At 39.6% G+C, this 15,492-nt stretch overlaps 1 protein-coding gene across 2 annotated transcripts in view; it reads left to right on the top strand.

The window, feature by feature from the left end:
- HSD17B12 (hydroxysteroid 17-beta dehydrogenase 12) overlaps positions 1–15,492 on the top strand; it is a 119,010-nt gene that overhangs the window by 63,551 nt on the left and 39,967 nt on the right. For both annotated transcript variants that reach the window (XM_086892241.1, XM_086892242.1), the window contains 2 exons: positions 4,167–4,213; positions 8,639–8,714. In XM_086892241.1, coding sequence (XP_086748367.1) covers positions 4,167–4,213; positions 8,639–8,714 — 123 coding nt within the window. The remainder of the gene's footprint in view (positions 1–4,166; positions 4,214–8,638; positions 8,715–15,492) is intronic.

Raw genomic sequence — 15,492 nt, forward strand, 5'->3', positions numbered from 1 at the left:
TGCCATGCTTACCCAAAATACAATTTCCTAGAAGAGCAAGAGATGTTCCTTTCAGTGTGCTGGACTCACTAGGGCCAGGCTTTGTGGACTCTCAGAACAGGGATTTTTAGACAGGCTGTTTTGGAACTTAAGAAAGATGATGTATATATATGTCAGCTCTTTAGTTACGCATATACTAATTTCAAAGAAAGTTCTTGAGATGGGAATGTGTTCCAGGTGAGGACTAATTATTTTGTGAAATACCATGTATCCAAAGCTGCTGAAGACTGGCCAGTGGGAACTTCCCAGGGTAGAACATCTCCAGCCCAATGTGAGTGCATGTATTGATTTATTAGGAGTGAGGTGCTCTCAGAGTATGTGGTGTTACTGGACACCTTCCCTTATTTTTTGTCCCCTGACTTTTAGGGCTGTAGGGGAAAAGGCAAAGATGGGTGTTGACTTCTTTATCTAAAATTAGCCAATGCTGCAATACTTCCATTCAGGCAAACATTTACTTTGTGGGCTCACACACAAGTTGCCTGGGCACTCTTCTTGCTTCTCTCCTGGAGACAGCAGATGGCTGAAGTGGGAAGCTACTACAGTTAGTCTGACTACTGAGTAAATGTGTATAATCACACTTAGGTGCTGGTGCAGCTTTCTTGTATAGACAATAACTTATTTCTATCCCGCTTGCTTTGCCTTCTTTAAGCTCTGCCAACTGCAGTCAATTTGTAACTTTTGTTGGAAGGCAGTCTGTAGTAGAAACAAAATTCAAAAGCTTAATCTACACTTGGAGTCAAACTAGCTTGGGCACATCAAGTTGAAATTTAGTTAAACAGACACAGCTTTGGAGTGGTTAAAACTGCAACATTTTCCTACAGTATGGAAGCTTGAGATGAATGTAATCAATGTGAAAATAGTGACTTTCTAATGTACGAGCTTTAGGTAATCCAAAATGTGGAGGAAGATAAAGTGGCTGACTCTCGACTTCTGTGATGTTGGTCCTATCAATTACCTTTACCCACCTCTTCTCCCTTCTTTTACAATGGAGGGTCTAAGTTATGCTTTCCGCTCTGGCAGATTCCTGTCAGGACAGCCTTTCTGGCCAAACTGCCCACGAGGATTCAGAACATGGACAGTAACCAGAGGTGGCTGAACTGGGTGCTGACCTAGATGGCCTCTCCAGCAGTGCAGCTGTAGATGGGAAATCCATTTGCTTTGAATGGGAGGGAGCTGAGCCAGGTGGCTTCTCTCAAAGGGCCTTAGGAAGAGAAGTGTGGCCTGAAAACAGTAGGGTTTTGGTTAGATATTGGAAAGCACTCCTTGTACTGTGTTTGTTCTTCAAGATGGTGTGGGAGCATGGAGCAGAAGAGAGTTATCCTTCTCCACATAGAACCACTAATTAAATGATGGTCTCAGTGTCATCTTGCAAGGAGTTCCCTTATTGCTAAGAAAAACCAGCTGTGTACTTTATCCTCATACCTATGCCTTTTCCTGCAGCAGAAACAGAGCAGGGATGTGTATCAACCAGGAGTCTGTTTCTGTAGGTGATGGCTCAAGCACTACTTTTTTCCTGATGGGATTTTGTGATTTGTATGTGCATCAGGTTTATTTAAATTTCTCACATTCTGTTCTGGGGGCTACTTCAACCTCTGGACTACAGGTTATTTTAATTTGAACTAGGGCCTATAAAGGGAAAAAAAAATCCTGTTACACTTTAGTTAGAAATCCCTGATCTTCAGCTTATGTCTCATGCTCCAGCTGATTCCATTACCATTTACCTAAGCAATGGATTCAATAAATGAGTAAATATCCTTGACTGAAACTACTTGTACTTTACCAAGTCTTTAAAGGGCTACAGGTGCTTTTTGGAGTCCCTGCCTCATGGAGCATGTGTTTTTGGCTGCAGCTGCTAGAAGTGGAATAATTTGCAGTGTCAGAAAACAGTATTTAAAAATGCTGAGCTTGTTATCTGGGAATAAACCCATTAAGTCTATAATTTCTGAGTTGGAAGGAGAAGAAACAATCTAAGTGTTACAGGGAATGGCTCTTCTTTAGATGCCTCACTAACTATAGTGAAAGAAATAACCTTTTCACCGAGTCACTGAGGTTGAATGTTTTCCACATGGGGTCAGCTTAGAACTTGTCCAGCTACTGTTGTGATCCTTACAGGGAGGGATCCTGGTACTGTTTTCACTGTACTCCTGTTTGCTTCATTGTTTTGGTGAAGCAGCAATGACTTGTGTGATGATACATAATGCGAATCTCAGGTCAGCAAGGCTGAAACTGAAGCTTGTTAGTTCTTGAACTAAAGGGATTGTGCTGTCCTGCAGGACTGTGGTGTGTCTGGCTGAGTGGGTAACAATACTGCTACAAGTTTAGTGGCAGGAAATGGGCTCCTGATAATGTATTCTTGATTTCTTCCCTAAAGTCTGATTTTTATTGGTCATTTGGACCCTTGATTCACCTTTCATTACATGACTTTATTTCTCTACCAAACCTGTCACTCACACTTTCCTAATGGTGGCTGGATAGGAAGTGGCAAAAGCAGTGTGACACAGACACTTGGTTTTCTCAATAAAATTCCCTGTCTTTGACAGTGCAGCAACCAGAGCTCTGTTTAGTAGCTGGAATGTCCCTTGTGTGCAGTATGCATATCCTTATATGCTGGAGTTATGGCATCTTGCAAATGAACCCTGAAACTAGGGAAGGGATAAACATATATGTATGTACCTTCATCTGTGGTCATCTGTGAATCTCACTTAAATCAGGGATATGACTGTATCTTTCCTTCTAGCCTGTTACTGAATTGTTGCTGGACCATTCAAACTCAGGTAGGACCTTTGCTGGCAGTTTGATCTTTTGTTATTACTTCCATTTATTCATAGATAGCAGGCATAGAGACTGAAGGGGTTATAGCATTTCTGAGCTCTTAGTAATCAAACACAAATATTCTGACTGCAGTTTGCATGCCAGCTGGTAGAGGGGATCTGCAAGCAGTAACTAATCAAATCATCTGCAAACACCTCTCCTTCCGGTGCTCCGAAGGGAAGTTATTGCTGAATCCCAATGCCAGACAGCACCTCTATGCTATGAGTTTCATTCAGGTAGAGGTTGACATGAGAATTAAACCAGCACTCCCAGTTAGTTCACTGTTCTGAAACATTAAACAAGTCCAGTTATTTGGCCATGCTTACATTCAACAATAAGCAGTAGAAGAACAAACCAAGCTGTTCTGATCTGATCAAAGGACAGACAGAAAAAATCTGGTATGTTGTGTGGCTGCTTGGAGAGTGAGAGCAGAGACAGGTAAATGAGGTTAGACAGGAGAGCTAAAAATGTAAGGATGTTGAGGTGTAGGCATTTGGTTTGGTGAGAAAAAAAAAGCTGAGGGAGAAAAGAAGTGGTGCTGAATGTACTTGAGCAAAAAGTGGTTGGAAAAGCAGTTTCTGTATGGAGGAATTGCTATTTACTGAGATGATCAGCTACTAGTGTGGTGAGAGCCCTGGAATAATCTGTCAAACTAATGGCATGTTGAGTCACTCACAGCTTCGCAGCTTGTGGAAAAGAATCCTAGAAAGACTTGAAGCTTGACACAGATCCAGTCACCCACAGGTGAGAAAGTTTAAGCTGTAGAAGCCCAGCTTGCAATTGATGTCTGGATCAGTCACTCATACTTGCTGCTGGGGAGCACCATGGTCATAGGGATCTGAAATCTGCTGGAGGAACACTAGCAGAGACCTGTTGTCTGTGTCCTAAAAGCTGTTTTCTTGGATGCTTACAGGATTGGAGATACCTTTTATTTTACTGTGTACTTAAAACTAAGGTGGCAGCTGGTTTAATAATCATAAAACAGCTTTTTTCAGTTAAATGGCTTGGAAATCTCTTAGTCCACAAAGCCTCTGAAGAAGTGTATTGGGACAGAGGACTGGCTTGAGAAGGGGTGCTGAACCTGATTCTTGAAACACATTAGGCTCCTAATTCCATCTCTTTCTCTCCTTTCTTACCTATGGAAAGGTTTCAGTGTGAGTTTTTAAGGTGATTTCATAAAAGCTGTACACCTATTCCAAAGACTTTGATGTGTTTGTCTGGAATGAGTACTTTAATAGCCTACATAGGAAAACACCCATTGCAGTTCCTTCTGTGAAGCAACTAATGTAGATTTGTCTTTCTTTTTGTTGTTGCAGTGGTCACAGGAGCTACTGATGGGATTGGAAAAGCCTATGCAGAAGAGGTAAGAATTCATATAATTTGCAAGTCTGGCTTGATTCTTGGCAATATGTCAAGCTGTCGCAACTCTGTCAAGCTGCATATGATATCTCCTCACCTTGTCTCAACATAGATACCTGTGGAGAAAGAGGTCTTCTACCTTGCCTCCTTCTGGTAACCAGCCAAAAGTTGTATCTCTGTTAGTTTTGTTTATTTGTGAACTATGTTTTCAACTCTTACCTTGTCCTTCAGTTTTTAACTTTTCTAGTTTTTAAAAGAATTTTAACTTTCTCAGCCCTTGGTATTTCCTTTTGGTATTTCCAGGCACTGACTAAATGGCATTTACAGCTGCCAGCAGTATGTTCCAATTACTTCCTCAAGTTCATAAAGTCTCTGAAGCTGGGTTTTACCTTTATCTCTTTTTCTGTACTTTTGATCTTGATGGATATGTGGGCTCCAAATATATTTCATGTGATGGAATGTACTGCTTAAGACAGAAAGTGCCTGTTAGTATAGGGTAATTTAGCCTGTAAGCTCAGAGAACATAATGACAAATAGTGCTGACTACAACAATTTATAGCAAAAATAACTTTAAACTCAGCACTCGTATCAAAGTAAGCTTGTCTGTGCTTGTTTTTGTGTTCTCTGAAACACCAGCATGATTTTGTGTGAGATCAGCGGTGAGAGATTCCCTTTTCTTTGATGTTGTTTTGTTTTGTGTTTTTTTTTTTTGTTTTGCAAAGCCCACAGGGAAAATGGCATTCATGGATAGTCCTTGTCCTTTGGATTCCTGTCATCCTGATGTGCCTTGCCTTGCTGCCTCACCCCTAGCCCCCAAATTCCTTTCTATTTTGCAGGAAGTAGTATCTCACAGTACTGGTTCAAGGAAGGGGAATGGATTGCAAAAGGAATTAAGCCTGGTGCCAGCAGCACCTGATCCTGGTTTATTGTTCACAGCTCATACGTGCCAGGTATCTCAGTTACATGGCACCAAAGCAAATGATGCAACACTTAATTTTAACTGTCTGGAGCAAGTGGAAGGAGGTCACTGTGCCCACAGCAGAGCATTATTAGGAGGAAGTCCTCTAGTGTGGAAGACACCCTCTGAACATCATGGGAGATTAGTTTCAGGATCTGTGTGTGAAGATACTGTGTGAATAAAACTGCAGCTTGCTTTATGTTCTGTAATGTCTCTAAGAACTAGGCTTCTTTCAAGCATGAATGTCTGCTGCTGGCTGACTCCTGCATTCAAACCCCCATTAGGAAAGCCTTGAGTATGAGATACTGTTGGAAAACCATGTCTATTACAACTGCCTTGTAGTGGTTGCTATAAGCAAAGAACACCCCAAAAGCACCCCAGAGGGTACTGATACTCATTCTTGGGCTACAGAATAAAATGCACTGTTCATGAGTTGTATTTATTATTGGTACTTATGTGTTTATTTAGAATAAAACACAAATCCATCCTTTGACAGCTTAGACAGATGAAGAAAATTGATAAAGTCAAGTGTGGATGTAGAGTGAAAGGTGGAATACCTGAAAAGACGTCTCAGTTTTTAAATTAACTCCAGAAATATCTCCAGGCTGCCAGCAGAGGCTTGATTTTCTACTAAAAATTCTCTTCTGGCTACTATAAATTCCACTAGCATATGGCTGCTTGGGCCCTGATGGCTGTGATTATAGTCATGCAGACAACTTCCTTTTTCTTGGAGGGATTGTTGAGAATTGCAACTGAGTGTTGAGAATTGCCTTTTTGAAAGTTTGATATGGTCTCACTGGAAAGTGATGGACGAGCTTTATGAGTGCGTGGAATCTTGGGTTATACTCTGCTCTGTAGATTATTTTCCTTTTCCAAGCAAAGAACTGTTTTCACATTTTCACTCTTGCAGTATTAAGACCTTTAATTTTTGCCCAGCAGTGATATTCTTATCATTGCTAGATCACCCCTTTGTGAAAGGTTTCATATTTTGAGGATGTGGTCAGGAGTCAGTATTCGTTGCCCCTCTATCATTATCTTCTGCATGCTTTTGAAAATCATTAGTATAAATTCAATCTTAGCCGTATTTATGCTCTAGTGATAAACTAGAGGTTGCGATCCCGTTGCATACTTTGTAGTACTCTACTATGCCCATCTGTTGAGTATAGCATTTTTAGAATCTATTGCTATGTCTACTCTAACAACAGCTTTAACCTTGCTTTGGTTGGCTGTTGATGTCATTGTTTTCCATCCTGGAGAGAAAGAGTTTGAACAGCAGCTGTGTTTTGTTACCAGAATGGAAAATGTGGTAGTCACTAACATGGCATTGAAGGAAATCAAACGCCTCCATTCATCGGCTCCATTAGAATGGTGACCCTTGCTTGCATCAATCCTTAGGCTACAAGGGTATCTTCCCAACATATGCTACTCTAGTTGAGTTTTTATGTTAAGTTTTAAGGACTTGTCATTCAGCCATTCCAGGACCTGAAGGATATTGACCAAAGGGACAAGTATAATAACAGGTTATCTACAAAGCAAGTGGGTCTTCCTTGATTCCTATATAAAAAATATAATTAGTATCTGGGATTTTGGGGATCATTATCTCTCTTTGGATGATTGTGGTTCCTTTCAACCAACTAGGTTGAAAGTGAAGATAGAGTATTCATCAGGCACTTTAACTGAACCTGCTCTCAAGTGCTGTATCTTTTCCAAATTTGATTACTTCTCTTAGTGATATTTGTTCCTAGTTACAGGGGCTTTTGTTGGGTGTTTTATGTGCTGTCTACTTAGAACTCACTTGCAAAAGGGTTTCTGCTTTCAGATGTACTTCTCAGAATGCATCCCTTTAGTATGAACATAGCAGAGATTTCTCCCAAGTTCACCCTTGTGGAAATTCTCTAAATATGGTGAGGTGCCACTGACTGGATGTATTGGCATCATTTTACTTCTTGTCTTTTGAGACAAGTGCAGCTGAACACTTTTCCAGTAAGCCCAGGTACTTACTGAAGCAGTCTGAGCCCAAAGGTCATGACTGCTGAAAAGAGAGCAAACTGTTCTGTTGCCAGTCTGGAGCTTTGCATCCATGAGAAAGATCTCTCAGGCTTTTTTTGCCTCATGGGACCACAGTTATTTTGGATTCTGAATAGAATACTGTCAGATTGTCCTAGCAGGTTGGGTAATCAAGGCCTTCACTGCCTGGATCCTGTGGAAGAAGAGTGCCATTCCCTTTTTCCTGGTGCCTTCCAAACCTACTCTGGGCTTCATGTAAAGCTTATCTGGAGGTGGCTGGATGTGTTCATCCCTTTTAGACAGTAATTCTTGTAACACCACGTCATTTCCTTGAGCAGAAGGCTTAAGTTGTCTGTAAGCCTGAACCTGGCAGCTGTCTGCTAGTGATTCCTATGGTGTCTTTTGTTACACCACAGCTTACTCTATGCTCATGAGATCCAGTATGAGATTTCTACTGCTTATAGGATAGTAGTACCTCTGGGAGTAAAGTACAGAATTCACTGATGGACTCTGCCATACCTGTCTCTGACAGAATCACTACTGCTTTGCATTCTCCTGCTAGAAAAATAGATGCCATGAAGCCACTTCAGGTTGTTGCTATACAATGCTGTGGTGTTTGAGGTTTCTGCATCTGTGTGTTTTGTTGGTTGGTTGGGATTTTTTTTTGTTGCCGTTTTTTTAAAATTCCATTGAAAATCCATTCTCATCAGATTCTGAAGGCAGTGAAGGAGTTTTGTGGGAGCGATGACAACATATGTGTTTTTTATATGTAGGTCTTAAGTCTCTGAAAGGCAGTGCCACTTTGAACTGTGGATAGATATATTGTTTCTACTTATAGTAGTCACAAACATAATTTTCATTTTAGAGTAATTCAGATATCTAACTGTCTTCATGTCTTCCTCAACTTTTCAATTAAATTGTTAGAGCCCATTTTAAACCTGCAGTGGTAGGTCTGATTTGATGACCAGGTTTTTCTCTGGCCACAGCTTAAGTTCCACAGATAGCTTCCCTAAAAGAGTTGCAGAAGTAAATTAATACTTGTGAGTAGTACAAAGTCAGAGTGGAGCCTTACTATAGGGAGGAAGTATTGAGTTGCAACATAGGTGTTCAAGTGACCATGGATATCTTAATTTGGCATATTAAACTTAATGTCTTTGCTCTGACTTGCAGAGGTAGTGTAAAAGTTTTGTAACATATCTACTATTTGTTATTTTATGAGTATGTCTATCCACTTATACTAGATGACTGAGAAGATAATGTGGTGTGAAGGGAATTAAGTAAGAAAGAACATAGAAGTATTTGTCCTGGTTTTTCCTTTTGTGTCTCTATTGAAAACTGTGTTTTTTTCAGACTTGCTGGTCATATGTTGTCGTGGTATTTTATGAATCTTGCAATTCCTTTAATTAGGATACTAACTTGGAAGTGATTTATGACTATTCTAATGTCTCCTCTTTTGTCTTGCAGTTAGCAAAACGTGGAATGAAGGTGGTTCTAATCAGTAGGTCAAAAGAAAAACTGGACCAGGTTTCTGCTGAAATAAGTGAGTTAAAACTTTTTTCCTACACTTCACTGGCATGCTTCTAAATAAATACAATTGCACATGAATTTCATACATGCTAATATATACAGCTCTGATTTTGAAAATGCTTTGCTCTTGTGCACAGTGCAAATGTTACAGATATAAGTGGTAAAGGCCTTGCAGATCAATTTTACAGCTGTTCATATTTAACTTCTGAGAACAATAGAGGTTAGTTCTGGAATAAGTACTCCTAAAACTGTTAGTCTTCCATAAGAACAGCTTACGAGGCCAGACTGAAATACCACCTATTCATGTAGTAGTAGCCGTCTAAAATCATAATAAGGTAAGAAACATGCAGTCATTTCCCCATCTGAATATTCCCTTAGTTTGAAGCAAGTTTGATTTCATGGGCTCCAGCCATATGTGGTTTCTTTGCAACTAGAAGGTGTTCAAAGCATTTCCCTTATGTTACTTGTTGTCTTACCAAGTGTACAAATTTATTGTGGGTAGCTTGCCCCTCCTCTCTCTTTTTTGTTTTGTTTGAATAAGCTACTCAAAGATTAGATTAGAGACCTGTAAGCTTTGTTGAGGTGATGAGTGTTCATAGTCATAAGAATATTTGGAATGAGTTAATGTGTTTAAGAATCTGTATTTGGGATTGTTCCTTCATTAAGTGAGTAGTAAGTGGCTGTAATGAAAAAATAAGGGAGAAACTTTAGTGTTTCTATCACAAATGGATATTGTACAGGACCAGTTAGGAAAAAGCTTCCTCAAGTCTCGTGCTGACAAATGATTTTCCAATCAGTGCAAAGTATAATTTAACCTACAAGAATTCCTTTTCTAATCTAGATCTCTTTTATTCAGGCATATTTCACGCAAGGTTATTAGTTTGTGCAGAGTTATGTCAAGATAAAGTGAGAAATGTAACCATGTGAAAAGGTTTTGATAAGCAGGAGTAGGAGTTGTAGACTATAAAGCAGGTTTCTCAGCATAATAATGTTGGGCAAAGAAACCTGTAAGATCATGCTTTTGTGTTACCCTCCGTTGTCTTGCTCAGGCTTTCTAAAATGGTTTGTGTATGTAATGCAGATAATGGCAAGAACTGCTCTTTTTCCAAGGTCATAAATGTACAGTTTTGGCTTAGGTTTACTAAATATTTCTGTGAATTTATTAGTAGCACTGCTTTACTATAAAGCATAATCCCCCTAAGTCAGTAGTTAAAACACTGTCCTGTACTAACTTGTAGGGGACTGCTGAGTGAAAGTAAGGATGACTGAAAAAAATCAAGGACTTCAGCTTGCTGAACAGTAGCTGTTGTATTAGATCTGTGAAAGTCAGGGCATACAATTCTGTTGATATAAATGTCATTATTTCTGATTTTTAGTGTCCAATGTAAGATGGCGTATGAAACTGTTTTCTGGACAGAAAACTATTATTTTCTATGTGTATCTTTAAATTGTAGAGAGCAATCCTTCTTAGAGAAAAGCTGTCATCAAGTTCTATCTTCACTGATTTGGAAGTAATTGGCATTGCTCATTAGTATCCTGCATTTAAGGTTGTCAGTGCATTGTCTGGACCTACCGTGATGCTGTGATCAGTCCAGTGGCAATGTAAATGCAGCAGAATAGGTGTCACTGCCTGGGTAACCTGTGTAACTGACGATGCTTGCTGCCAGTACATAAAGAAGCTACAACAAGGTGGTGTTTTTTGGTGGTTCTCTGCAGTAGCTGGATGACAGTTTGCTGCATGTGTGGGCATGTGCAGTCACGTTTCTAGCAACGTTACATAAAATTGTTTTCCTAAGTCAAACTATAACTGAAAGAAGTTTCTACAAATAATCTTGTTCTGGAATCAAACACCTATGCATGAAGTGTCAAGCTTCCTGAAAGTGGTCATAACCCTTTCTGTAGCAGTCTGGGTATCTCTTCTTCCCTGGGAATTAAACATGATGCTGACAAGACCGATAAATCTACTGCTTTGAGCTTCAGCACTTACATGATAGCTGTTGGGGGAGGTTCTCAGATTAAAAAAAATAGGTACATGTACCTATGTGAAGCAGCCTGTAATACATAATTAGTGTTAGGCTTCACCCAAACATTTTTCTGCTTCCTTTCCTAAACCATTCTGAAATGAGATGACTCACGCTGGGTTTTCAGAACACTTCTTTTGACAACACTGAGCTACTGAAAAGTCTGTCTTGTTCATTGTGGCATATACTGAAGGATTAGGATAGTCTGCATGATCAAGCAAGCCCGAGTTGCACTTTCAGATCCTGCTAGGTTTTAGCTGGGCAGAATTGTCTTGTATTCAGTCTCATGTGGTCTCAGCAGTCTGCTCAGATGTTGTCATATATAAGGTGGGTGACTTTTTTAATGCTAAGACTGTAATTACTTGAGTGGTCTTCCCTTGCAGCCTTCTAAGGTAGCTTCCAACTTCATTATGGTGGTCCATTGTTCTTCAAATTGGCATGAGCTTGCTCCTCTTTAGGGAAGAAAGGCTGTTCAACTAATTCCAGTTCTTTTGTGTGATTCTGTGCATGTTTTTGGTTTTGACCTCCTTTTCACTAATCAGTCTCATGCTTATCCTACTGAATGGATAGATGCAGTCTGCCACAAATAAGGAGAGAGCTTTTGAGGCTCAGGTGTGTTCATTCTGTTTTAGAAGACTCTTCTGCTCATAGGGTAGACTTCTGCTAGGAGTAACATCTATTTACAAAATGCGAGTTGTATAACCACCATCATAAGGGAAATACTGATATGCCTTTCTGCATGTTAAATGCCAGCTGACCTGGAGCTGATATTTTTCATGTGTGTATGTGCATTAAAGTGGCTGAACTGATGTTACAGGAATGCCAGATCTTCTGAGTGTGCAGCTCAGTTTGAGCAACAAAAATTAGTGGTTTAATTACAAGTCGTTAAAGACTTCAGAAGACTTTTCACTGTGTTTTCAAGCATGATTTCAAGCTGTTTTTTTTTACAGAGTACTTAGGTGTTTTAGGATTTGCCATGAAAGAGAAATTCTGCTTTCTGTTCCCTAAGAAATAGAATATCAGCCACTGGCTGAAGAAAAAATTTAGAATTTCCTCTTCAGTCATCATGGACAACCTTTATGAGGAATTATGTAAGTTTTATGGAAACATATTTGTTCTTATAATCAAATTGTCATGCACAAGCACAGACTATTAAGGTCACTATAAAAATTGCTTGTCTTAGTTTAGTTCATGCTGCTTCACTGTTCCACCACTTTTCTGAAGTGTATGTTGCATTACTTTGCTAAACACTTCCAAAGATTCAGGGAGGATCAGAAAGAAAATTTCTCTGTGAATGGAGACAATTGTTTGAGTGCCACATTATGAGTCTGTTCCTTGATTTGCTGTATTTAATAATAAACATGGTCCAAGACATCTCAGGTGCTCTGTGCTGGCAGTTGGTTATCGAACCATGGATTTGCAGGCAGAAAGGCTTCAGTTACTGCACTGGATAGGTTTGTTCTGAGGAGAATTGGGAACTACTTTGCTGTAGAAACTCATTACCTGGGGGCTGCAATATGAAGAATGTAGTGCAGAACAGTTAAACAAGGAAAAACTTCAGTTTGTCTATAGGGAAAGTGTCAAGAGAATTTGGTATTGATGTCCGTTTATAGCTGGTACCTTCACAGGACAGGTCATGGAGTTGAGTATGAGCTGCAAGAGCCAGGAAAAAAACTGTTACTGCTTGCTAGTGTTTCTACTTATAAGTCTAAGTAGCTACTTGCTTGTAGGTGAGTACATATAAAAGCAACATGGCAGATTTTGAGTTTGTCATCAGTTACTATATAATGAAAGGAAATTTCTATTTACTGCTTTAAAGTTGGTAGTTTAGTGTTACATACACCCAGGTGATAAAATTGGCTCCAATTAAATTGTTTGAGTTCTGAGAAATCCATTGTTTTTCCAATGTATTCTCACAAGTTAGCATTTAATTGGAATACACTGTAAGCCTTTCATACATTTTGGCAACTAATGCCCAAAACTTTGATTCTGCTACATGACTATAAGAAAATACAGGTTTTTTCTATAAGGAAATATAGATTATTTGCAATTAAAATCTATGTAGCTATTTCATTCCAATGCATTTCCTCAGCCCAGTGTGTAGTGTATCTAAGTTACTTGGTCATGGTAGTTTCATCTTGAACTACTCTTGAACCCTAAGATTTTGGGTATTGTAAACTGATAGCTGTTATGCTTATACTCAGGTTCTCTTGTGTTCTTACCAGTCTTGGCATGATTTTTGAGTACAAAAATGGGATGTGGTGCCAAACCCAGAAATGTTTCTTCCCCGTTTACTAGGTAGGTGTGTTTTACAGTTTTCTTCTGCTTTCTTGGTAACCAGATGGTGGGCAGCATTCTGAAGCAGACCTGATGCTGACCCATGTGCTTGTGCCCCATCCCTTACCATGACCCACTGCAAGAAATGGGCCATGCCCCCATGACAGATCTGATCCCTGCAGATGATCAGCTCCCTTGGAGCACTTGGCTCCTTCATCTCTGCCCTATCACTTGGATTTCCTCCCCACTGCACCCCACTAAACCCTCCTCACATTTTAGAGTTGGCAGGTAAGAATATTTGTTTATGCAAATGCAAATGCAGACAAGCTCTGAGAGGAAGAATACATCTTTTTACTTTTCTCACGCAGAAATGAGAAGGTTCACTTGCCTGAGCTTAACTTGAAGACTAAGTGAATCCGGCAGTTATTCTGACCTTTAGCGATCTATTCTAAGGTAAATGAATGTGTTTTCAGCCTCCTATCATCTGAGCCAGGTTCAGTTTGACATACTTGAAATCCCCGTATATTTCTTGAACTTGACAAAATGGCTTCAAATATTTCAGACTTGTTTTGATGCACTGAAGTCACCTTTCACATAAAGTTGTAGTGTGAGGATCTTTGATTCCAAATGAGGTCTTGGATTTCATCTCTGAAGTAAGCTTCCCTTGGATGAAGTGAAGGAGGTTCTCTTGATTTTGCCTTGTGTGAGCCACTTACTAAAGGAGTGGTTTGCAGGCACTGTAGAGAATGGACAGAGGATTCAAACTGAATTAATTTTTATTAATTTGTTAATAAATTAAATAGATGAACCCTGATGTAAAAGAGCAGTTGGAAAAGGAGCTTATTTTTAGTTTTGAATTTTTTTCTTTTAGAAGAATTTTGGTTCTGTGGTGTTGGCTGGATCTTTTTTCCCCTTAGTCCCTCTTTTTTAATCAAGTTCTCCTGAATTTTCTCAGTGACATTTTGCCTGGATTCATTTAAAGAAAATGAGCAGAATACTTAGAGAGGAGCACTTGACAGATGTCCTGCAAGCTGCACGATGCAGTCCTAGAACTGCTTCACCTCTTAGGAGAGTTTTGAGGCAGCAATCTGGTAGGACAAGCCACAAGTAAAATGTTCTGTAGATGAGTAGTGATATCCTTGGAAAAGGACTTTGTTTCCATATCATCTGTTGGCATATGAAGTAACAGACCACATGTCCCAGGTGGTTTTAAGGATGAAAACCAGGAAGTTTATTGGTCACTGTTAGGGGTTCCACAAAGCAATAGGGTGAGCTGGCAAGCTCTAGGAAGTGGTGCTTTTTCACCCCTGGCAAGACTGAGTGTGCATCTTCCAGAAAGAAGGTGCTTGCTGTGAACCTTACTGTCAATGTGTTCTATGCAGTATTTATTAATAGTCTGTAAACCCAGAAAGTCCAGGGGAAGGAAGTGTATAAAGGTTATTTAAATGTGGATTAGGTACTTTGGGTTTCCTTGTCTGAAAGTAAACACAGCACAAGCAGCCTCTTCCCTCTCCTCACATACTCTGTATATTGTGCCTGTAGGATCAGGACTAACTCTGGAACTTAATGGTTTCTTGAGTCTTACAGTTTTACTTGTTAGGTAATTGGATCAATGGGCAGGTGACTTCCTTGGTACTTTTGAAACCCGGACTTGCCCAGGAATTGTGTTCCCTGAAAACATTTGGGGTCACTGCTGCCTCTGCCTGGCAGTAGTTATGTGAGGGAATACATTGCATTTTCTGTAATACTCAGAAATGTAATGCCCATCTCTGCTAACAACCTCTTTGTAACATAAGCCTTTAGGGATGCCAAAACAAGAGCCCTTGTGCTGGTCTCTGGGCCATTAAACACCTGTTGTTAACATGGAAGCTGCAATCTATTGCATATCACTTTCAGTGTAAAATAAGCTGAACATTACATGGAAAGATAAGTATTGGATTGTTTTCGCATTGGACTGGGTGGGTGAAAGTCTGATTTGCAAATCTGGTTTAAGCCAATTGGTGGAAGCTCTATTGCCAAGAGACTTGAAATTAGGTCTTTTAGGTGTCTGCTGGGAATAGTCTCTCTCTGGCACAAGAAAGGACTGTGTGGTGAAAACAGTGCTGTCTTCCTTCTGCAACTTCCTTCTATGAATGTGTCTTATATCACTTTTTTAGCAGGTTAAGTTCCATTACATCAAGTCCTTTTTATCTGTCAAAGCTGTAAAAATCCCTGATAAACTTCTCTGCTGAGGAAATGATGATAATCACTTCTTTTTTTTCAGGAATATGTTGTGGTGAGGAAAAAAATGCTAGTTAGTAGCTCTTCATAGAGAAAGGAAACTCAGTTGATTCGTTCTGTACAACAAATTTTTAAAAAAATAATCCTTGAATATGAGAAATAAACAACTTTTAAAATTGTGTAGCTACTGGATAAAGGTATTCCTGCTGTAACTTAGGCATGTGCCACATTTTCAGTGCTGAGCTGGGTACTCTGTTTCTTTGAACAGTAGAT

This window comes from Cyanistes caeruleus, chromosome 6 (assembly GCF_971803275.1).
Source record: "Cyanistes caeruleus chromosome 6, bCyaCae1.hap1.1, whole genome shotgun sequence".
In the NCBI taxonomy this organism is placed as follows: Eukaryota; Metazoa; Chordata; class Aves; order Passeriformes; family Paridae; genus Cyanistes; species Cyanistes caeruleus.